This window comes from Suricata suricatta, chromosome 11, assembly GCF_006229205.1.
Source record: "Suricata suricatta isolate VVHF042 chromosome 11, meerkat_22Aug2017_6uvM2_HiC, whole genome shotgun sequence".
NCBI classification, from domain to species: Eukaryota; Metazoa; Chordata; class Mammalia; order Carnivora; family Herpestidae; genus Suricata; species Suricata suricatta.
In genome coordinates this window covers 85231712-85258078 of record NC_043710.1, presented here as the reverse complement: position 1 = coordinate 85258078, position 26367 = coordinate 85231712, and the positions used below count along the sequence as shown (strand labels likewise).

At 35.6% G+C, this 26367-nt stretch overlaps 1 protein-coding gene across 3 annotated transcripts in view; it reads right to left on the bottom strand.

Annotated features, from left to right (window-relative positions):
• The window catches only part of ARHGAP32 (Rho GTPase activating protein 32), a 197383-nt gene that overhangs the window by 51689 nt on the left and 119327 nt on the right, over nt 1-26367 (bottom strand). For 2 of the 3 annotated variants that reach the window (XM_029957580.1, XM_029957581.1), the window contains one exon: nt 23825-23906. In XM_029957580.1, the coding sequence (XP_029813440.1) occupies nt 23825-23906 (82 nt within the window). Of the gene's footprint in view, nt 1-11194; nt 11461-23824; nt 23907-26367 lie in introns of those variants that run through there. The other variant, XM_029957582.1, reaches the window with a different exon arrangement.

Genomic DNA, 26367 nt, shown 5'->3' with positions numbered 1-26367 from the left:
AACGGTGTCAACAGAGAGAAATTATTTTAAACGACCTGTGAGTAGTAAACTGACCATGCTTATTTAGTGGGATAAATTCTAGTAAGAAAAAAAAAAAGTACAAAGTACTATTTAATTTCATTCAACTGCTTTACTACTGGTAATAATATTGGTAGTGTAATTCTGAAACAATTTTATACATATTGTGGGACAAAACAAATACGTATATTAATGCTGTTAGAGCCCAAGATTTTCAGAAAAAAGAAGATACAATAATAAAATCAAAGAAGTCATGGAAAAACCCCAGTAATGTTAACTTGAGTTGGAAATGTGAACACAAACTTAAAATTAAAATACACACATATTTCCCCTAAGTTCTAGCCACTAAGAGATTAAGAAGCAATGACACTCCACTTGCAATGAACACTTTTGGCCTCAGGTATGGGTTTCTAAATATTCCTTAATAAAATAAACCAGGACTCCCTGGAGAAATGGCTGTTTCCAGGTTGAAAGCAGGGAAAGCACAAGGTGAGACGGTGAAATTCTGTTGAGGCCCAAAGCAAGGGAAACACTTGCACTTGGCAGGAGCAGTGCTGAAAAGACAGGTGAATGGGCTGCCACCGGCCAGCTCTGGGACACAATGAAGATTTGAACATCACAATGAATGACTGTAAGTGTAAAACACATCAAATAAATAAAAATTCATGTGTCCATGGTAACACTCCCCAGAAGAAAGGAAGGAAGAGAGTGACAATTTTCAGAACAAATGGAGCTAGAACATTTAAAAAACTACATGAGTAGTTTGCCATACTGAACGGGGTTCCCCACTAGTAGAGAAAGAGATATATTTACTTCTTTCACATCAATTAGCAACAGCCTATCTGGAATGACTAGAATTACCTTTATATTAACTAGGAAACAGACACGTTCACAATTCACTGATAGCTGTATGGGAATAAGTTATAATCATGATCCTCCAACCAAACTCTCATACACACTAAAATTACATTAGTCAGAGGGCAGCCAATGTAGAACTGGACCTTCCAGGATGCTAGGTAGCTCTGACTCTGTTTTTGGTGTGCTAAGTTTGGCTCATGAACAAGGAAAGTAGGCCATCTTTTCCTGTTAGGGTAAAGCCTGGTCATGTTCTATTTTTCCTAAATAGTGACTTAAGCCTAAATTTAAGTAAGGGTTGTAACAGGACACAAAATTAAGACCAGTGGAGAGTGTCATTAGTGATTCCACTCCCACGTGGCACTTGAGGGTTCTGGGAAACTGTGCCGGCATACGTACAACCTGGCTTCTACGCCACATGGCCAGGCACCTTGCTTCTGTTATCTTTCTAAAAAAACATTAAAATAAATTGGGAACTTTAAATCTAAACTTGTAATGGGACTGGGAGGGGTGAGTGTCATCTCTACCTACCAATTTACAGTCCAATCTGAGACACCAAAATAACCAATATTCATAATGATGACTACACACACAGTCTAAAAGGACTTCTCAGTCTTCAAAGTAAGATTAAACTATGTCCTATACAGTTTCAGTGTTACTGTTATTGTTGTTAATCTAATTGGCATTCTCATATATGTGCTGCTGAAGTGACCATAATCTAACTAGTATTCTAATCCACCACAGTAGACATAGTTGGGTAAAAGGCTCTGGTATCCAAAATTAAATAATTGTTTATCCATCAAGATAGATAAGTTTCATTATTTTGGAAATTTAAACTAATAAAAATATTCAATTTAGTTATACTTAAATTTTAAGATCTGACAATACTTCCAAATATAAATGTCTCTTCATATTAATTTGTTCTTTATATTTTCTTTCCATTTCTTAGACAATAAAATGACCAGAAAAAGCTTATTATGTATGCCAACACTGTCCCCCATCCATTGCTTTATAACAAACCAGAAAACTGAGTCAGTAAATCTATGTTTTGAGGAACAGAAATATGGAATACTGTCAGTTACATCAGAAGATTCCTATTGAGGAAGGTAGAGTGGAGGTTTGGGTTTAGACACTTTTCAACAAAGGAACACTGGAGGCAGTTATAAGGGTGACGGGGTTAAGGTCCACCAAATATGCTGAGTTAGAGAAATGAAAATGATAACCATGGCATTTTCACAGATAAAGTACATCAAAAGTAAAACACAAACATATTTAGACAAAAGCAAATCACACCATTTTATATTCGAATTCCCTATTATAGAGTTAAAATGCATGTGCCACAATGCTAACTTCTTCCACGTTACTTGCACATAATAGATTTTACATCTGTAGTCCTTTTTCAAACCTGAGACAAACCCAACCAGACCAGTCTTTCCGGTAGTTAAAGGCTTTAGCAGTATGACACACAGCTCAGTATCTCCAAGGTAAATCTTTATGACACCAGTAACCAGTTTAAGGGTACACTAAAAACACACAGCTCAGTAAGCCATAGTGAACCCTGACATGGAGACATGGGGCACTGGGTGTTATCAATTATACACAAGTGTAATATTTCTCTAGCAAAACTGAAGAATTCGTACTTTCTCAACACTTCACTTAAACTAGAGTTCTCTAAATTGTGTCTCAGAAATCTTCTAGATTGAGTTTAGAGAAGTCAAGGCTTTGGATTAATTTCTCAGGAAATTAAATTTAAAGGTGACTTACACCAGATAATGGCCTCGGCATTACGTTTTTTGATTCCATGCATTGAGTTTTAAGATCTTTAATAAATTCATAAAGTCAACCAGACAAATGAAAGGGTAGAGGTGGGATACATAATACCTGAGGAGGCTACCATTATTAAACCTAATAAAATATGAGTATAATATTTAACATGTTCAATGGATTTTCATGATTGTACATTATATCCTTCTTTTGCTCAGTTTTCAAACACATATTAATATATTCAAACATTACATAAATATGGACATTTAAGAGAAGGGAATAGAAATATATAGGCAACTGGACTATATGATATTTAGGGATTTTATAACTTCCCAAATTCTAAGTCTCTGTTGCAGACCTTGAAATATTTTATGCTAAATAAATATGAAAACATTGTTTAAAAATGAAATTCCATAAAGTAGCTTTTAAAAAGCCTACTGGCCTAAAACTTGCTTAGATAGTTCTCAGGGCAAACTGATTGGAAAACATGAGTAAAGGCCAGGCCTGGGGTAAGGATGGTCCTGGGTAGCAAGAGCTATGGAACTATTAGAAGAATTAGAGTCCTGTGTAGGTATGTTTATTTTTAAAAAATGGGGCGCCTGGGTGGCTCAGTCAATTGAGCATCTGACTTAGGCTCAGGTCATTATCTTGTGGTTTGCCAAGTTCAAGCCCTGCATCGGGCTCTGTGCTGACACCTTAGACCCTGGATTCTGTGTCTCCATCTCTCTCTGCTCCTCCCTGCTTGTGCTCTATCTCCCTCTCTCTCTCAAAAGTAAATCAACATTATCTTCTTCATACTGATGAGCTATAATTCTTTAAATAACCTGGAAATGAATCCTTTGTTAATTATTCATGTTTAAACATCTAATCCCAGTATATATTTTAAAATGTCTTTAAGTATGGTTTCCATGCTTTAAGATATCTTTCTGGGACAGAAATATTTAAGGTCAGAAACATATTACAGTAAATCCTATAAACCTTTTTTCCCCCTAAAACTTTTTCACTTTTTTACTTTATTTTAGAGAGAACGAGATAGAGGTAGAAGGGCAAAGGGAGAGAAGGAATCTTGAGCAGGCTCTACAGTGTGGCAGCCGATGTGGGGCTCAATCCCATTGACTAGCATCAAGACCTGAACTGAAATCAAGCGTCTGAAGCTCAACCAACTGATCCACCCAGGCACGCCTGTTTTTTGTTTTGTTTTTTAACTATTTTGCATGGTTGGAGTGAGGCTGAGATATAATCATATTACTTTTTTCCTTATGCATAACCAATGGTATTCCATCACCTTTTATTGAATAATCATTTCTCTACTAACTTTTGTTTCTTTTTCTTTTATTGTTTATTTGGTTTTGAGAAGGAGAGCAAGAGAGCAAGCAGGGGAGGGGCAGGGAGAGAAGAGGACAGAGGATCTGAAGCAAGCTCTGTGCTGACAGCAGAGAGCCCAATGTGGGGCTTGAACTCACAAACCATGAGATCATGGCCTGAGCTGAAGTCGGACACATAACTGAATGAGCCACCCAGGTACTCCTAATACTGATTCTTAAATGAAAATGTGTATAGTGTGTGAGGGATGTCTTTCTGAGTTCTGAATTCTGATGGTCTCTTCTCTCCATTAATACCTTCATTTTTTAAGTTCTAGCACTTTAGAATTCTTAATATCTAGAAAGAGGAGCCTGCTCTACTTATTCTTATTCTTTAAAACTGCCTTTATATTATTAGCCTTTTACTCTTTCATATGAATTTTAGTATCAGCTTGTCAAATTAAAGGAGGAAAAAAATTGGGGGGGAAATCTGATTAAAGCTGCACTGAATTATAAATTATTTTAGATGAGAATAGACTTATGATATTGAGCCTTCCTGTCCACAAACAGTAAATCTCTGCTCTTAAGATTCTTTATGTCCTTCAGTAAATTTTTCTAACCTTTTCCTATAAAGGCCTCATGTATGTTTTTGTTATAGCTATTCTTAGGAACTTTATAGTTTTTGCTGCTACTGTAAATGGTACTATTTTCTAAACTGTATTTTCTAATTGTTTTATGCTGGCGTGAAAAAACACAATTAGCATGCCATGACAAACTGCCGCTTCCTCCCAACCCCTGCGACTTCTGGCTGCATGTTTGTGGACAAAGTGTGTTCCTCTCAGTCCTTCATTTTCCTCATCGACAAAAAGTTAAAAATAGTAACTACCTAATGGGATTGTGAGGCTGTGAGGATTAAACAAGGGTATAAGGCACTGAGTGCTAGACAGAAAAAATTAATGTTGGGTGTTATTTCACTGAATAATTTTTGTTCAGCTACCTTGCTAAATTCTCTTCTTCTGATAATTTGACTGTAGATTCTTCTGCATTTGCAGACAATCAACAACAAAGATTTGCTGATTTGCTTTTCTTCATTCCCAATCTTTTAACTTCTTCTTGTCTAATATCACCGAACCTCCAAAGAACAATTAATTTGTTCTTGACTTTAAATAGATTATTTCTTAACTCTCCCCATTAGGAATAAAATTTTTGTGGGGTTTTTGGATGGAAACCTTAAATATATTAAAGAAATTCCCAACTCTTAAATGCTAAGATAAAATAAATGAACAAGTCTTCATCTTTATCACATTTCTTTGCATCTATTAAGAAGATCATTTCGTTTTTGCCACATTCAAAACTTAATTTTTAAGTTTTGAATGTGGCAAACTAAATTTATACCCACTTCTAAAAGTCTTGCTTTTATACTTATGTAAGTTCCTTTTACTCCCACTTCCCCTGTATCTTTTTAAGGATGGAAATGAATGCAGGAGACTCAAGAAGGAAATGGAAGGAAATGGTAATTAAAAAAAATAATAAAGTCTTAGGCCAAAGTTCCATCTCAGAAATGGTAATAAACAAGGGAGTACTGTAAACATGTTAGAAATGACTTTCAGTATAGGAAAGCAAACAAAATAATTCTATAGGCTGTAAGCGTAGACAGGAATTAAAAAAAAAAACTGTAACAAGTTGCTGCTGCCTTAAATAGCAACAAAAATATGACACAGATTTACATTTGTAGTCTTAAGTAAAGGGCTGAAGTGAACTGTGTTTTTTAGTATTTTCAAATGTATTAATAGGGATATTGATAAGAGATCTAAAAATTAACTTATATTTAGCATGCACTGTCATATGTCCCAAAAGGATCTTTGAGCCACCAAGAAATATAGCTTTGGAGCACTTTAATAAACATTCAGGCCAGGGGAAAATGTAGTATAATTCTTATTTAGTTTATAGCTTTGAGAATCAATTAAATTGGTTCAAAATAATCAACAAAGTTTTTATTTGACATTAAATGAACTCAGAAATTGAGCTGTGATTTGCTAGAATAATAATTCTACAAATCTTTTAAAGAAAAATTTCTGGATAGTTGAGCAAGATTCTAACATGTGACTCAAACGTATATTAAGCAGACTGAACCAAAAACACTTTTTGCAGTACTACAGAACCCTTGCAACTTTCCCCTTTGCAAAAAAAATTCAACATAAATAAAGCTTCTAGGATGAATAATGATATAAAGGAAGTTCTTTAAGTCAAGAACTGAAAATACACATAAATAATTTTGATGTTGTGTTTTTCTGATCTTCTGAAATTCTGTCCCCAACTCTATTTTTATCTCTGCAAATCTTCTTGTCTAGCTTGTATTAGTTCTCCCTCAATGTACTCTATCCATGGCCTGGCTCCAACTCCTATGATAAAAAAGACAAACTGAATCCTAGACCAGATAGCCAACAAAAATTGAGGAAAAAATCTAGAAACAGTAATAGCTATGATACAGTCATACATTGACACATCATGACAGTAACTATAGTATAGCTAATATTTGTTTACTATGTGCCAGGGCTTTACATGTGTTAACCAGTTTAAACTCAGTTTGTGTTAGCACCACACTCTAAATAATTTAAACTGAAAATATAAACCAGTATCTGACCACTGGAATTTTTTTTCAAAGTTTATGTCACAAAAACAGGTGTATTAAACAAAATCTAATTCATCTCCCATTACACTAATTGTGATGACTTTTAAGTGTATTAAGAGTTATCAGAATAGTGATACTTTCATGCTTTTCCTTTCTTCAATGTATCCAGTTCTAATTATCAAAATGACCTATGACTCATATTCCTTCCCTTCAGTTTATGTGGCACTATCCTATAATATCTAAACGTGGTAAAAATATTCAATAGGCATAAAATGTTAGCAATTGTATTTGAAGATCTACAAATACATGAACCAATGGTCTAGTAACTGAATGTTTTTATGCCTTTCCAATAATCAAACAAATAGTCCAATGAAGGTCATCCATTCAATCAAGCCTATTACTGGCCAGGCATGAGCAGGTGAAAATGACCTGGGCCAACAATATGCAGATATGGTATTAGTTCTGATTCTGCCAATAACTTGTTAAGATTTTAGATGAGATAAATAACCAGTCTAGAGGTCAGTTTAATAACATGAAAAATGAGAAGTTTAACCAATTTACCAATTTGAAATTTCAGTGAAAATACCTATGACATCATGAAATACTCAGACAAAATAGAACGTCAGAACGGCACAGGAAGCTCCGAAGTCTGTGAAAAACATCTTTGCTGTAGGAAAACTTACCAGAAGGAAAAAAAGACATCATTTTGAACTTCACTGAAGAGCTAGGTAAGAAAATAAATTAGGCTTTGTAAAGCATCTTGGAAAAGGCTGGTATAAAAAATTAAGATAGAAAGATCGCTGTTAAATGTTACTGTTTTATGCACAGTATATTAAAGTTATTTGCACTTTTTAAGTAAAATTAATTTTAATTAAATCAGTGGATTTTTTTTTTCTCCATGAAAACTTAAAATAGTAGTTAGTAATTGTGGTATCTTTTTTGTGAAAGCCATTCATAGCTGTTGACTGTATCATATGATACACTATTGCTTATCTTTTTGTTTTGCTAGCAAATCCTTAGTAAATAGTACAATGGCCATTTATAATATTTTTACTAGAAAATGCCATATACTTTACAAAGATTGATTTTTGAATTATGTTTCATGAATTTACTGCAGTAATATAACTATGCATCAAGTTCTGGAAATAGTTATATAAGTATGTTGTATAAATTAGTTATATAAGGATTCCTTACTACTATTTTAAGTAACAGAAAAAAGGGAAATATTATATATAGACTCTGAACTTCTGAAAATTTATATTCTATCAAATTTATATTTAAAATGCAAAATTCTCACTGTCTCCCTAGGAAGTACTTCTAATTTTTAAAGCAGTAATATAGCAGTTTTAGCCTTGACTTTCATGCCTCTGCATCTCCACCCACTGCCAAAATAGATGTCTAAGAAAATCTTTAGATAAATACAAGGACTAAATCTTAGTATGCTGTTGAAGTTGTTGTGGGACAAGAAAGTACAGAATCATTTTTGATTAATACATCATAAACAATTTTGGGAGTAAGAGAAAAAACACAGTTCTCTAACTGACGTATGTAACAGCTGCAAGGGCCTACCACAGAGAAAACTCTGAGACCAGCTCAGGGATGAGGCTCTGGAATGTGGACGGTCGTAACAGTTTTGATCTCTGTACATTCCAACCTCAAAGGGAGGAAACCAGGTGCTCGAGAAATGCCATGTACAATGCAAACATAAAAATAGCACTGACAGTGATGGCTCTGGATTGAAAAATTGGAAAGCTACTAACAGTTACATAAGTCAAAAATGCTTCCATTTATTTATGAGAGAGAAGAGCAAGCATTTTGAAAGGCATTACTCTCTGGAATGCAAATGGATGACACTAAGGCATCTAGAAGATAAATCTACAGTAAATCTCAGAGAATAGTCTTTCAGACACCGAAGAGATAAGAGCAATTCGCTTGGAAAAAAAGAAGCAGGAAACAGGCAACAAACCGCTTCTTCAGAATATCCAGCACAACCCTCATGTGCAACAGCATGCCTGTGCTTAACAAAAAATATTTGGGTATTTGAATAAAAACGTTTCTCTTTTTCAGAGCTAAGAATGAAACCAAAGCAACATCATGCTGCCAACCTTCCTCGAGGAGCATACACATAGGTAAAAGTTAGAGAGAGCACGGTATGTTAGCTCTTTAAAAGTCACAGTTCCTTGGGAAAATAGTCATCAGGTTAAGATAAGGCACTCTCATTATTTACAATATACAATTACTTTTCCAGAAGCTATACATTTCAGTAATATCAGAGGAGGCTCAAATTTAGCTTGTGGGATTTTAGGGTGGCATAAAAAAAACTATATATTCTCCTTGCTAAAGTTGATACTGATTATTTTAAAATTTAAACTATAAATTAAAATAAAGACGATTAGCTTTGTTCCCCTACTCTGTACCAAAAAGAAACCAAAAAAATTTTTTTAACTTGGTGACTTTACCACCTCAGTTATTATATAAAAGACTCTGACTAATTGCATTTCTAAATACAGAACTAAAAGATTTGCATTTTAGCAGAGAAGAGTAGGAGGAAACATGGGGTGGATATAAATTCCTGACACTGAAGTATTCTAACAGAGGAATGAGATATAATATACAGATTAGGGAAGTATCTCTAATAAGAATTTTAAAATAATCCAGGTCCTTATTTTTCCAGGATGCACTAGTACAATTTGATATGAAGCTTAAAAACTAGTACTATTTCAGGAAGACATTTATTTATATAAATTTATAAAAACTAAAGTATAATAACTACATATTCTTAGGAATTCAGTAACATCAAAGGTAAAAGGACTATCAAAAAAAACTACATGAAGTTCTAGAAATCTGAAAATTTAGAATATTAACAGTGTGAAAACTCATTTCTTGAAATTAAATTTTTTATTAAAGATAGATTAAATGTAGATTAAAGTGTAATCATATTCACTTTGATGTCATATAATCCTCTGCACTTATATTAAGCCATGAAGTTCGGGGTGGAACACTGATGTGATCATAGGTCATTTTTTGTTTGTTTTTGTGGGTTGGGTCTTTTTTTGGTTGTTGTTTTTTTTTCTTTTTGCAGGAGCCAGAGGGGGAAGGTTCTATATTTGGAAAGCACAGAACTGATAATGAGGATGCTTCATTTAAAGGCAAAAGTCTTAGAAGCCTGTCCTACAAAAAACCCTGACCATTATTGGCATGGAGAATAAGACATGGATTTTGGAATCAGACAGACCTGAGGGTCTGGGCCCACTCTTTAACTAACTACTTCCCAATCTGCAAGCTTTTCAACAAATTACCTATTTAAGCTTCAATTCCCACAAATACACAGTGAGAATGACAGTAATAATACCTATCTGTCAGGGTTACTAAAATGCTTACACGAAATTATATATGCCAAGCACTTAACTCAGTAAGTATCAATAAGCTATTGTTACTACTATAATTTCTCTTTACCTTTGGTCTAAGAACATTTAGAGTCCTCCAAAGCCTAGGGCTGACTTTCCAAAGCAGGCTTAATTGATGGGGTTGTACCTCCTCGATTCAGAGCTGAAGTCACTATGGAAGGACGCACACAAACATGGGAGCATTTTCTCCTTCTTCCTACACTCCTCTTACATGTAAACTTAACCTAAGAAACTTTAGGTTTCTGCTCTCTTCTACTGAATACCACAGAGTATTACCTAATACTTTAAGAAACAAGGAATGGTCTCAAACCATTACATATGAGCAACAGGTGCTTTAAAAAAAAAAAAAAAGACAATGAAAAAAGAGCTCTACATTATGAAATCCCTGCATTTATTTTTCAAGTCTGTGGCTTTGAAAATTAAAATATTGATTCATTTAAATGGTAGTAGAACTGTACTGAGAAGAAAATGTTTAGTTGCTTAACAGAGCTGATCTGTGATTCCAAGAAAAACTGGATTTATCACCAAGGTCTATAGAAACACCATAAACACAGAATTCTACCCTAGTGCTAAAAGAAGAAAATCTCTGCAATAGGAAAGAGTTAATACACACATTCACACATTCTATAGACAAAGATGGTTATCTTACCAATGCCAATGAGGGGAAAAAACACAGTACTTGAAGGTAAAAGGGCAGAAGGGTTACTTCCTTATGCCAATTTGAACAGCCTTTTTATACAATGTGCTCAATTCATTTCAGTAAGTCAGTGCTGCCTATTTTCAATTAGTCAATAATTGAAATACTATTAACCCCCCCGGAAAAACAGTTTTTTAAAGAGATATACTGGTTGTTTATTAAACAAAGGTATGTTCTTTGAGTCATGAAGACTTTTGTCCATTAACCTGAGGTCTAGAAAACATTAAGAAACAAGCTGATTTTAAATAGAAAAATGGGTATTTTCTGGATCTGACGAGGAAAGTAAGAACTACAGTGCCCAATACCTATGTGGTACAATCTATTTCAAAAAATAAATACCTATCTATAGACATGGCAAATACTAAAGCTCAATTGCTCAATTTCTGAATAATTAAAAAATTAACCATCTACTTCAAAGCAACCAAAGAAACATGTGTCCAAATAAAATGTAAAAATAGACTCCGTGAAATATTCTGAATGTTGCTGGAGTCAAACATCTGAATACCCGAGCTATCCTTACCTCCTGCTGTGGCACAGGTTTTAGGATCGATATTTACAATGATCCCCAGTGACTGTACTTCGCAGAGGCTCTCACAGGACACGGCAGCTCTACATTCCGTGCAAAAGCACGCAGAGTGAATCACAGTCCCACGGCTCCGACCTCATCCACCGCGGGGGAACTCTGAGTCAGGTCTCCACAGCACTGTAAGGTTCCAGCTCTGCTTTCGGGAGCCCCTTTCAAGCAGTTTTCTTTTCTGGATTTGGTCCCTACCCAAGGCGAGCCGGCTTGTGTGTGGGCACGAGGCTCGCCTTCAGGAGCTCACTCCTTCTCTCCGTGCAAGTATTGCTCCTGCAGCACGCAGAAAGGGCCCTGCCCAAACTCACGCTCGCAGAACAAGCTTTGCCAGCATAGCTCCACCCATCAACCTCACACAGGTGAGCATTCCTGCTCAGAAAAACACTAGTAGGAGATTGGCATTTATTACATTGTTAATCTTTTAGAAAGTTACTTATTCTTTGGCTGTTTATATTTGCCATCTAGATGGGAGACACTGTATCCAATAAAAATGACAAGGTACTTCAGGCCCAAATAAAAAAAATAATAACTGATCAAGCAGGAAGTATTCCCAGTAAAAGGCTGAATCACTAAACTAGCAGCAACAAGCTAGGAAAACATACATTTTTAACATCTTTTCTGGCAATAACCTGTAATTGTGATTCCACTAACATGTAAAAAAGGAAAAAAATATCAGTTTATACTGCCTCTGTATGAACAACTCTGAGGGACAATACTCTGTTACGCATCTATTAGAAGGAAAAATGAAGAATTTTTCAGGATTGAAAATCCAGAATTAAATTTTCCTGAGTATGACCTCCTCCTTTATAAGGTACCCAAGTGTTAAAATTATTTTTTTCTTAAACTTTATAATGTTTATTCATTTTTGAGAGAGAGAGAGAGAGAGAGAGAGAGAGACAGAGCAGGAAAGGGGAGGGAGGGAGAAAGAGAGAGAGAGAAAGAGAAAGAGACAGACAGACAGACACATAGAATCCAAAGCAGGCTCCAGGCTCTGAGCTGTCAGCACAGAGCCCAATATGGGACTCAAATCCACGAACCATGAGATCCTGACCTGAACCAAAGTCAGACACTAACTGAGCCACCCAGGTGCCCCCAAGTATTAAAATTCTAACTCCCCTTATATATTCAAGAGGTTCAATATTTATGCTAACAGTAGTACACTTAAATTATTTGAAGAAATACATCAATTGTAAGAGACTAACATATTTTGCTACAAATGACATTTTTACCAATGTAAATCCACATTCAGATATGTTTCTAGTAAACAAAATAATGCTACTATGTACTAGACACAATTCTAAGTATTTCACAGATAGTCTTCATTATGACCTTATGAACTTGATTCTAATGTTATTCCCATCCCTTGCAGGAAACCAAGGCAGAGGGGTTAAGCCAAGGCCAAGGTCACACAAATAGTAAATGTCAGATTCAAGATACCCAGAGAGTAGCTACCATGCCAAAATCTGCTATTGATCAAATTTATTCTCTACTTCCTTTCTATACACAGCTCTGAACATAGAATTATTGATAAATGGTAGGCCATAGTAAGAAAAACAATGAGTTGATGTAATTTTAAAACATGAAAAGCCCCAGTGAATTCCCATATGTAGCAGGAACAAAACAGGTTAATTTTTACCAGTGGGACAGCTGTGGATTTATGGATTTTGTTGTTGTTGTTGTTGTTGTTGAACTGGAAATAAGGCTTTCAAAGTTTATTCATAGCAGAGAAGGCAAAGCCACCCTTAAAGTTTTTTTTAAACTAATAAACATCCTTCCTCCCACCCTTTCAGAGGTTAGTACCAAAGACAACAGGGCTGAGTGGGGGAGTAGAGAACAGGAAAGAGAAAGAGGATGCAAAGAGAGAAAGAAGCCGGAGGAGGAAGGCCTGCTGTAGAAAAGCCATCTGGGGATACTCAGTACAATTCATCAACCCTTTGCATTACCTAACATCTAAGCACAGATGGGAATAAATAAATTTGACAACTGTTTGCCAGAATGCAGGAGAAGTCCATACTTAATAACAGTAACTCTCACCTGAAACCAAAAAGACCGTGATCTATGCTGTATAAAAATACACAGTAGGAAAAGGAAAGTATGCAAAAACTGTTGAGCATGGAGTAAGGTCTGTAATCTCATTCACTGCAATGTGACAGTGTCAATTTCCTGGTTTGGATAATGTGCCATTATGTTACATAAGATGTTAAAACTGGGAGAAGTTGGCTTTTGAGTATACGGGACTTCTCAGTACTCATTTTGCAACTTGTTCTGACATGAGAAGTATTCAAAATTAAAAATTAAAAAATATAGCTGACTGAAAGCATCATGGTTTTGTTTCCTTCCTTCCTTCCTTCCTTCCTTCCTTTCTTTCTTTCTTTCTTTCTTTCTTTCTTTCTTTCTTTCTTTCTTTCTTTCTTTCTTTCTTTCAGAGAAAGAGAGAGAGCGCATGAGCAGGGGAGGGACAGAGGGAGGGAGAGAGAATCCCTAGCATGTTCTGTGCTGTCAGCGCAGAGTTCAACTCAGGAGTTGATCCCATGAACCATGAGACCTGAGCTGAAATCAGAGTCGGATGCTTAACCTACTGAGCCACGCAGGCACCCAGAAAGCACCAATAACTGCTTATGGCACGGAAGAGGTCTCTCTTTTTCTCTCATATTTAACAAAGTGTCTGGAGGCTTTCCTGTGAAGGGCTAACCTGTATCTCTGGGTGGGGGGGGGTAACAAGGATACTCACTGGAAAGGCAATAGCTACACTGTAATCATTCTCTTACAAGAATTACCTGTGTTATTCAAACTCTTCATAGTATGTCTGAAAATTTTGCAGGTTTCATGGCCAGAAATAAATCCAGAATCCAATCACTTCTGCCCACTTTTACTGCTACCACATTGGTCTCAGCCACGATTATCTCTTGTCAGACTCACTACAAACAGCCAGTCTCTCTTCTACCCAGGTCTTCTCCTATCTTTAATGTGGCAACCAAAGCGATCCTACAAATAAGGCCAAGTGACATCTTTGCTCAAAACCTAATATCATCCCATCTAATTTTAAATGAAAGCTGAAATCCATACAGTGGTGCCCAGGCCCCAAAGAGAACTTGACTCCTTTTACCTCCAGACCTCACCTCACCTCGCTCACTGTTACAGTCAAACTGCTTTCCAGCAAGTCCTGTAACAAGCCAGGCATACGTCCAGCTCAGCAGCCCCACACTTGCAGTTCTCTGGAACGCATCCCCCAATAAGTGCTCTGCTCCCCTCCTCATTTCCGTCAGGCCTCTGCTCGAAAGTAACCTTCTAATGAGCGCTTCCTAACCACTCCACCCTCCTTGGGAATGATAAGCCCACGTGAGCCACATCCCAGCACTTCCTCGCCCCTGCACTCCTTTCCAGATTTTTCTCCATAGCCCTTAGCATACTATATATATTTTACCACACTGTACATTTTACTCGTTTACCTTTTTCTCTCCCTCTCGTCACACGTGAATACAAAACCCCCAAATTACAATATTTGTCTCCTGCGTTTGCTGTTTTAGCCCTAGTACTTGGTATGTACTCCATAAATTCTGACCAAGGAATGAGTGAATACTGGAAATGACCAAAAATGTAAATGGTTGCTTTACTTAAGGTAAGGAGAAAACTGATTAAGGGCCTACACCTGGCACTGGCTAAGGGGCATACAGGAGGTTAGGAAATATTTTGGATTACTGTAGTGGAAACTGTTCTATTTTTAATTATCAATCAACTGTTTTAGAGCAAACATTATATGTAAAAGATGAAAATTTGGGTGAGGAAAAACACATAAAAAGTGAAGAATCAAATTCAAAATAAGATAACTCATTCCTGTACACTACTTCCAAATGATAGCTACTAAAGGCTAAAATGTAGTTCCTTTTCATTCAAAATATAATCTTAGGATGAGGATCATTGAATCCTCTGGGACTTTATTAGAAATGCAATCTCAGGTCCCACCCCAGACCCACTGAATCAAGATCCCCAGTTTTTAATACTACCTCTCAGGCAAACTGAACACACATCACAGTTTTTGAAGCAGCGGTCTGAAGAGCCTTCATGAAGAACATAGTAACATTTCAGGAAGGAGAAAAATCATAGTCAATGGAAGCAGGGAAACCCAGAGCATACTGTGAAACAAAGAAACATGTTCCTGACACTAAGTATAGATAAGAAAAGGGAAAAATTTGGTTACAAAGACAAGATACTTCCAGTGATTTACGGAGCACCTCAAATTCTAGGATAAAGATTTTTGTACATAATTCTGGAGCATAGGGAAATCACTGAAGTTTTCTCAAGCCAGGGATTACAAGATAAAAGTTGTATTCTAGGGGTGCCTGGCTGGCTCAGTGAGTAGAGTGTGCAACTCTTTTTTTAAAGGTTATTTATTTTAGTTATTGAGAGAGAGAGAGAGAGAGAGAGAGAGAGAGAGAGAGAGAGAAAGAGCAAGAGCTTGAATCTCTGTGCTGTCAGAACAGAGCCCAATACAGAGTTTGACCTCAACCTGAGCCAATATCAAGAGTTGGATGCTTAACCAACTGAACTACCCAGACACCCTAACTGTGGGACTCCTGATATCAGGGTTGTGAGTTTGAGCCCCATATTAAGTGTAGAGATTACTTAAAAATGAAATTTAAAATAAAAAAGTTTTAGGGGCACCTGGGTGGCTCAGGCTCAGGTCATGATCTGGAGTATCGTGAATTCACGCTCCACATTGGGTTAACTGCTGTTAGCACAGAACCCACTGCAGATTCTCTGCCCCCTTCTCTAGGCCCCTACCCACCTGCACTCTCTCAAAAATAAACATGTAAGAAAAGTTTGATTTTACAAATTCATGTTGGTAGTATTAAGAGAGAGCAAACAATCATGTATCCATTGTATGAACCTCCTGTGAGTGAGATAAAGATGAATGAGACATGCTTATCCTTTGTGAGGAGACAGCAATTTGGGGAGCAAGTGGCAGAGCTGCTATTAGATGTGTTCAGGGGTAAACAGGAGATGGGGGTAGAGAGAGAGGAGTCAGCATGCTCTCACAGAGGAAGCAGGTCATGGCCTGAACACACAAGGAGGATGTCAAGTGGCCAAAACGGGAAGAACACTTCATACTCCAGGCACGGTGGGAGCATATGAGTGCATATATGTTCAGGGTATATAGAAGCGGGGCCTAGCAGAGTACACATGGAGAAAAACGAGAACAGGAGAGCAGAGACGGAGGATGCCTACAAATGCTATTACAAAACAGAGTGTGGAATGAGTAGGGTTTATATGTAATGAGGAAAGACTGAAAGATATTGTTTGGATTAATTAGGCATGAGAACACATGAAGGCTGAACTAAAATTATCCTATTAAGCAGGGTCCTAGAAGCACTTTTTTTCATCCTCCATTTAACCCCAACTTCTGTTCTGGTAGTATAAGCCTTGGGGAAATCCAAATATGTGTTTATTCATACCTATTGTAATGAAAGCTAAACATATCAAATAAATATTTGTTTTGATAGAATGATAAACTTTATCTCTACTCAATGTTCTACAGAAGACAAATTCTGGATTTTGAGTATATCAATTGCAAATGAGTTAATCTATGTCTTCGTACAGCACACAGTGAGAGCTACATGAGGGTTGGCCATGGTTACCAACAGATGTCAGAAAATTTCAGCAAATCCCAGTTGTCAACCCTCAAGCAAGCTGTCTAACCTTCCTGAGTCTCCAGGGCTCCATTTGTTCACACAAGGTGTGGCAGGACATAGAAATACATCCCCTATCCCCAAAACCTCACAGGATTGTATCAAGAGTCAAATTCCAATTGACATAATGGAAATATAAGTATCCATCAACTAAAGCACCTGAAAGATGTGTGCTATTATGAATCTTCTACCTGTTTTTCCCTAATGCAGAGTACGAAAATATTATCTTAATCTGTCGCTTGCAACGTATTCAGAAAGAAAACTTCCCCGGGCATTCTAGCATTTTGGTTCAAATTTGTATCTTACATCAATGCCTTCCAGGGTGCCAATTTTAATATCTGACTCTTGAAGTACTGGTCTCCAGAATGTAAGCAAGCACATGTTCAATACAATGCTGCACATAGGATAAGTAAGAACCTATACCTACTTTACTTGATGTAAAATGGTCAGTTCATTATAAAGTGACATGTTAAAGAAACATGGTTACAGAAGAGGAAAGTGCTAGAAACTCAAAGAAAGAAAACAATCCAGGAGCAAACAAATGAAAATGAAAACTACTAATAACTCATTTGTTTTAGTGGTATACTGTGAGATGTTGGCATATAGACTTTACCAACAAGTATTAATTTTGTATCTACATAAACCAAATCTAGTTTATGACACTCTGGAATTTAAATGAATAACAGTGGATAAATATAAATCAATAAATACTATGGCTGACATTTATGAAGTATCTAGGGGCTTTAGATGCCTTATCCCTAATCTTCAAAGGGATGTTGCCTCACTTTTTTAAATAAGGGAATTAAAAAAGTTAGAGAAGCCAAATGTAAAATGTGGCACAAGGATTAAAACTTGAGGTTGGAAGCCTATGCTCTTGTCCCTTCAACTGTGCTGTTTTTCACATATGTATGTAAATTAAATAAAATATCTAAATTAAATTTATTGTCAGAAAACACCTATTTTATGGGGTGGTTACATTAAGAAGGACCCTTGGAAATCACCTATTAGGACAGGATGGAGTTAAGGGGAGATACAATCTATTTTTTCATATTTTATAAAGTAATACTTTTTTATTATAAAGGGATTAAATAATACAGAAGCAAACAGAGAAAAAATGAAATGTCTCTTGCTTATCTCCACAATCTCATTCTCCTTTCCAGTTGGTATGTATCCTTTCAGATCCTCTTCTATGAATTTACAATGAGATTATTCTATGTTGTGATTTGCTTTTTCATTTATCAATAAATCACAGAAAACAATTCTGTATGACTCTCTTTTGAGGGCTGCAGAATATTTCACACATGTAAATAGATAAGGAAGTTTCTATTTTGAAACTGTGATTTCCAACATTTGAATATTAAGGTGATACTGCAAAGAATATTTAGCTGGTTGGAAGATCTATTTAAAGAATGAAAAGTGACCAATTCAAAAATGACAAAGGACTCGGACAGGCTTTTCTCTGAAGAAGATATACAACTGGCCAATATGCACATGAAAAGGTGTTTGATATCATCACATTTCTGTAAAATCACCACTGGGATCCAGAGAACATTCCTAGCACTCAAGAATTCTCTCTCCTGCCATCACAATCCCCTATCCCCTTTCTCCTCTGCAAAATTAACTGCTATTCTGAATTCTAACAGCACAGAGCTCTGTGATTCTGAACTCCCTCTTTATCTATGTGGGGTTTATATAGTGGATGTATGCATGTACATATAGCGGGCTTCTCTCACTCAACATTTATTTTTGTACGATTCACCGTATTGTTAGAGATAGCCATTACTCATTTCATTTTCATTGGTGTAGAAGAATCCGTTCAATGCGTCTTTATCCATTCCATTATGGATATACCTCTGGTTTTCTAGTTTTTTGAGTTAGGACTAAGATTGCTATAAACATTCTATATTTACCTAAGAGTAAAACTGCTGGATCCCAGAGTATGTGTCAAATTCAGCACCCAATACCAAACAATGATGGTCTCACTTTACACTCCATCAGCAGCGCCAGCCTTTGGTATTGTTATTCTTAAATTTTAACCATGCTGGCGGGTATGTACTGAAGACTTGATGGGACTTCAATTTGCATTTCCCTAAAGACTGATAATGTTGACCATCTTGTCATAAACTTATGAGCATTTTGGATATTTGTTGTGAATACCTATTCAAGTTTTCACTTAATTAAACAAATCATTTTATCACTCTTTTTCTTACTGATTCTTCACATACTTTAGTTATGTGACCTTTGTCAAATCTTTCTCATTTTGTGATTTGCCTTCTTCATTATCTTAATAGCATTTAAGATGAAGTTCTAAACTTTAAGTTTAATTATTAAGATGACTGCTTATGTCTATCCCAAGATCAAGAAAATAGGTCATGAAGATATTCTACTATATTATCTTCTAAGAGTTTTATTATTTTACCTTTCATATACAGATCTGTAATTCTCCTGGAAATGATTCTGTATACAGAGTTAAATAATTACACACACACACACACACACACACACACACACACACACACTCATAACTCAAGGTGACCTAACACCACTTATTGAAACAACTATCTATCCTTTTGACAATGCCCTGCAAATAAAGTATCTATCCATTCACAGGTTTGTTTCTGGACTCTATTCTGTTCTACTAATCCATTTGTCTACTCCTGACTTAATATCAGGACCTTAAGTGACATTTTAACAATAAATCTTGATATTTAAAATAGTAAGTTTCCCATTTTTCTGTTCTTCAAAATTGTCTTGGGTATTTAGGTCTCTCCATTTCCATAATTATTTTAGAATAAGTTTACAACCGGTTGCCAATTTCCACAAAAATTCTAACTCTAAATTTGGGGCATTTATCAGCAACTCTCCCCTAGTGGGCTCTGAACTCCAATTTTTGTTCTCCTAGGACTGTGCCTTTCTCAACTCTATCAGTAGATACTTTAGGGGAATAATGTCTTCATATACTGGGTCTGCCTTCAGGATGTCCTTTTTCTACTTAACCTCGGCTCAGTAACTATTTACTGCCTTATTAACTTCAATGCTTCAAAAAGATATGTTCATATTCCTGTCCAAATCTGTTTTCAGAGCAAAAGTTTTATCTAAATTCTCTATTCCTTCATCTTAAGAAGAAAATAAGCTTTGCTTTGTTTTTCTCTTACCCTCTCCCTTTCTTTTCTCTCCCCTTTTCCTCCCCCCACCCCTTCTTTTTCTTTCTTTCTAAACAAAAAGGTGGATAATGTGAGTGAGAAATGAGCAATTCCACTATGAAAATTATGAAAAAAATAAAATGTTGATCCAAGAAATAAAATAAGGAGCATCTCAGTGGTTTAGTCAGTTATGTGTCTGACTTCAGCTTAGGTCATGATCTGGCAGTTTATGAGTTCAAGCCCCACTTCAGTCTCTGTACTTACAGCCCAGAGTCTGGAGCCTGTTTCAGATTCAATGTGTCCTTCTATCTCTCTGCCCCTCTCCTGCTCTAACTCTCTCTCTCTCTTTCACAAAATAAATAAACACTAAAAAATGTTTTTAAAGAAATAAAAACAAGAGTTGAATTTATCATATGAGCTTAAGTGGAGCGTACACACAAGAATCAGTGAATTTTAAGATAGGTCAATACAAAGTATCTAAACTGGAAAGAAAGGGCGTGTGAGACAGTATCAAAGAGTGCAACCAATCCATAAAGGCAAAGAGGAAGAGAAACATTGCACAAAAGAAAACTGAAAAGATAATAGCTGAGAAAACTAAAAACTTGAAGAAAGATATCAATAAATAAATCCAACTGCTCCATATGCTACAAGCAGGACAGACACAAACAAAACCATATATGCTTTCCCTTCTTCTTCCCCCCACCTCAACCTCAACCTCACCTTGTTCCATCAAATCATAACTGTGATGATTCAACTGCCAATTTCTTATGGACAAGCTTCTATCTTTCCTCCTCTTTTCTGCCTCCTTCTCCCAACTCCCTCCCCCACCACACCTTCTTTTTCTTAAGGCAACATGGATACTTATTGTCTTGGTCAGGACATAGTGACTCAATGATTTTATTTTTACAAATACAAATAATTGAACATATTGAGAACATTAAGAAGAGCTCCAAAGGGAAAATTTTTCCCATTGCCCTCGTTGTGTAATAATATAGGGAGCTTTAAACTTCAGTCTCAAACTATAGCTGCATCTTTCAGATTTGGCATCTAACAGTAACAGATGGCAATGTTAAAAATAAATAGAACATTCAAGTTGTTTATACTGTAGGCAAAGACAGTTTTAAAGTGTGAAACAAGCCTGAGGCTGATAGAATTCACATCATCCTTTTCAAAATATATTAAGAATCCACATTTCTTTATGCCAACCCTGCATGTTCCTCACAAAAGATAAAATATTTTCTTTTAAAGGTGTGCTGTCATTGTATGTCATTACTAATTTAGAATTAACAATCTCATACAGATCTACTAATAGAAACTTATTTTCCAGAACTATCAATAACTGATTAACTTTCTCAAGTTTTAAAAGCTTCTGGAGGTTATCACTATTAAAAATGTCACTTTCCCATTCAAAACATGAGAAAGTATTTAATTGACATAATTGAATACCAATATTAAGCTATTTTTTTAAAACTAAGTTTGCAGTATATCTCTGAGGCAAAATATCAAAGATGATACTCAATACCTAAAAAGTTTATACAGAAGAAATGCATATAAAAATAATGCATTAGAAACAATTTTTTATGTTGAATTTAATAATTTCAAAATAGTGATACAAAAAAAACCATGATCATCTTAACAGAATTGATAAAACATATTTGACCAAAGTCAACATCCTTTCATGATAAAATCATTCAACAGGTTAAGAATTGAAGGGTGCTTTCCTAATCTGGTAAATGGCATCTATGAAAACCCTACAGGTAACATCTTAATGCTCAATAAATGAATGTTTTCTCCTAAGATCAGAAGTAAGACAAGGATGGCCATTCTCCAACTTTCTATTCAATACTGTATTAGACAGTCTTGCCAAGGAAATTGGGCAAGAAAAAGAAATAAAAAGCATCCAGATTGCAAAGGAAGAAGTAAAAACAGCCCTATTCACAGATGACTTGATCTTGTATATAGAACATCCAAAGGAATCCACTAAAAAAAAAATGTATTAGAATAAACATTTCAACAGTTTCAGGATATATGACTAATATAAAAAATTAATTGTATTTTTATGCATTTGCAATGACTAAGAAAATGAAGTCAAGAAAATAATTCTATTTACAACAGCATCAAAAATAATAAAAAATAAATTTAATAAAAAATGAAAAGTTACAAAACTCTGTAGAAAACTACAAAACATTGAACAAAATTAAAGAAGCTCTAAATAAATGGAAAAACATCCCATGTTCATGGATTGCAAACCTTAACAAATATTGGTAAGAGGGTTAATACTTCCCAAATTGACATATGGATTTAATACAATCCCTATCAAAATTCTTCTGACTTCTTTGTAGAAACTGACAAGCTGATTCTAAAATTCATACAAAATTGCAAGGAACCCAGAAGAGCCAATACTCAATACTGAGAAATCTAAAAATAAAGTAAAAGCAAAATTTACCCCAAAACAAAGGTAATCAAGACAGGGTGGTACTGGCATTAAGAACAGACATATAGGGGTGCCTGGGTGGTTCAGTTGGCTAAGCGTGACTCTTGATTTCAGCTCAAGTCATGATTTCACAGTTCATGAGTTCAACTCCTGTGTCAGGGTCCACATTGACAACATGGAACCTGCTTGGGAATCTCTCTCTCCCTCTCTGGGTCCCTCGCCTGCTCACGCTCTCTCTCTCTCTCAAACTTAAAAAAACAAAGAACAAACATATAGATCAGTTGAACAAAACTGAAAGTACAAAAATAACCTAATATGTCTAAGGTCAACTAATTTTCTACAAGGGAGTCAAGACAATTAAATAGGGAATGAATAATCTTTTTTCAAAAAATAGTGTTGAGACACCTAGATGTCCAAGGGAGCTGGACCTTACACCAGACACAAAAATTAATTCAAAATTAATTAAAATTGAAGACCTAAAACCAGACTTCTTAGAAGAAAATATTTGAGGTCCTAACCCTAGAAGATACTTTAAGGAAAATGTTACAAATACATTCTGAGACTCAGCAAATTTTTCTTTTTCTTTTACTGGGGCAGAGTAGGGAGAAGGGCAAAGAAAGGCGAAGGGAATATAATACAAATTGGAGAAGTAAATCTGATTACTTCCTCTTCCCTCCAAAATCTTTCAGTCTTTGTTTTTGTTCTCCTTTAAAAATTTTATATAACATTATAAACTTCCAAGCTAAGTATTCTGTAGAATCTACCTAGATAAAATCACCCCAATAAAATCAAAAATTTCCATTTTCTTGACTTTTACTCCCTGTAACACTGCTTTATTCATAAAATTATCCACATACTTATATAGCACTGTAAATATACCATGTAAGTAATGAGAAATGCTGTTTAAAATAGTTTTGATGTTCCCAATCATTGATAAAATATACAGTCCCTTCATTTATTAGTTTCCAGCTAATCATATCATTTGTGAGTTCTTTACATCTATTATTTTTCTTTTATCACTGTCTTCATTAATAAGCCATATCCCTACTATATAATTATAAAAACAAATAATGACAAAGCTTAATGGAGCAAGTAGTTCTTTGAAATTACCTAAAATGTTGATATACCTATGTGAAATGATCAATGGAGAAATAATATTTTAAAACACAAAACCACATAAAATCAAGAATGCATATCATGTCAATAAATGGAAAGAACAGCAAAACAAACTATGTGTTTAAGTAAAAGAGAAAATCTGTTTCCTTAAGCAGCTGAGAAAAGAACCACCCTAATGAAAGCGTACACTCACCTGGCTTAGGCACTGAGTTGGTCACTGACTGGGGGACTTTCTGATTAATTAACTCCACGCAGTGTCCAGGAAAGAGACCCACCTAAGGAAGAAAAGCAGCAAAGAGAGGATTCTAAACCAGAGAACAGACCAGTGTGTGAACACTGCCAATTCAATTCCAGTAATATACTCCGTAGTCCCTCCCAAAGGATTCTATTATTCCAAGACTCTAAATCACAGATGATACCAATTACACAAACAAATAATAAAACAATCTGTTGCTATGTGTATACAGGGTTGTATTTTATTAGTCCAAATATCTATGTCTCCTTTTTTAGTTTTAGCTTTTAAGTTCCCCCAATTTTTTTTTTACACCATTAAAATATGCAATCTGGTAACAAGTTAAGCATGCAGTACATATAATTTTTACCTCTTAATAACTTACTTTGCTGAAACTTCAACCTAGTTGTGTTGGTATCTCTATAGCCAAATTTTATATTTATTGTCTTCTCTATAATTAAAAAAAAAATCAACACTAAACCACATTCCAATTTTTTTGTGAATTTTCTCTTCAATCTCCCACAGGTTTCATGAAAAGTGACAGGACTAAAATAAATTGGTGAAACAACACTCATTTAAAATCCTGGTGTTGTGAAGGAGCTAGTAGTGTGTGAATATGTGGGAAAGCAAAAGAGAAGAAAACAACCAATCTCAGCAGCAGTGACAGACTCTGGCTTTGAAAAACACACCACATTGACCTAGTCACAGAACTGCTCGTGGTATTAGATATAGAATCCTAAGAAGTTATATTAGGAAAATACTGAGCTCACCCACAGACCACCCTGATCATGCAGAGGTACTGCATAGCCAATAGAATAAATACAGAGATAAATAGCTTGGATACAAAAGTAAAAAGGAGATCTTTGCCAATATTTATAGATGTTTCCTTAGATAGGAATATAATCAGGCTACCATGCAACAGATGTTAAAATTGAACATGAAAACGACATCACTTTTTACATCCCTCTGTTGACAGACTCGGGAAGAATGGAATGGTCTTCCAAGAGCTATGACTCATCATGAAGTTCTGAGCTGTATAATTTCCATCTGTGTGGGATTATTTTCACATATGCATTTGCTGCACATTGATTTCAATTTCTGGATCAATATTCCATGGTAGTTCTTAAGATTATGAAGATGTAAACAGTTATCATAAGCTGAAAAACGGGTTCTAACAAGTTATCAGTTTTGTTTAAAAGATCTCTGATTTGGGGATTCTTAAAGTCCCTATGCATTGCCTTCCAAAACGATGCTTTGTTTGTTGTTTTACTGGTGAAATTTCAGACCATATTTTATTTAACTTCCTATTTAGCTAAACAAGTAGAAATTCTTCCAAGATCAATTAGAACCAAATAAGACTCACCTTGAAATATCCTTCTCATTCTTTCTTACACAAATCAATTATTATGAGAGGTTAACAGTATAGTCTCAACAGTAAGAGTGCCTGGGTTCAATTCTAGGTCTGCCACTTACAAGATCTGGTTCATAACCTAGCCTCCCTGTTTCAGTTTCCTCATCTAAACAATGTAATAGTACATAGCTCATAAGTGTTGTTATGAGAACTAAATAGATCGGTATAAAGCAACTGCATATAGTTAGCACCCATTTAATGTTAGTATCCAATACATTGGCTACTAGAAGACCTAGAAATTTACAGCTCCTTCGTTAAATGGACGACACATACTTATCACCTTCTGCACATAGAAACTAAGTTTGTTTCCTCCCTATGAAATATCACTCTTTTCATAAAATTAGAATTCATTTCAATTTATAAACATCTTCTGCAATTTTTTATAAAAGACCAGGTTCTAAACTTGGTCTGTTTTTTTACTAGGCTCTGTGATCTGGAGCAAATTAGTTAACATCTGTTTCAGTTTCTCAAGTTGTAAAAATGGGGACAACAGGAGAGCCTGTGTGGCTCAGTCCATTGATTGTTCAATTTAAGCTCAGGACATAATCTAAGGGTTATGACATCAAACCCCAGATCAGGCTCCATGCTAAGTGTGGAGACTGCTTAAGATTTTTGTCTCTTTCTCTCTCTCTGCCCCGCCCTCTCCTCCTGTTCATACATATTCTCTCTAAAATAAAGCATTTTTAAATAAAAAATAGGGATAATATTAGCTACTACAATAATGCATATGAAATGTCCTAGCCTAGTTTCTAAACAAAAGAATCTTCAATTTTCCATCACTTCCTAACAAAAACTGAACAAAGTTTAATGAACTTCCTTTGGGAACAAGATCATATATATTAGTTACACTTGTACCTTTGTTGTTTAATAGTGTATTGTCAAATTGGTTTCTGAAAACACCCAGTGCTCTTCCCCACAAGGGCCCTCCTCCATCACCACCACTTCTATTCCCCCCTCCCCCTTCCCCTTCAACTCTCAGTTCATTTTCAGTATTCAATAGTCTCTCAGGTTTTGTATCCCTCTCTCTCCCCAACTCTCTTTCTCTCTTCCCCTCCCCCAGGTCCTCCATTAGGTTTCTCCTGTTCTCCTGTTA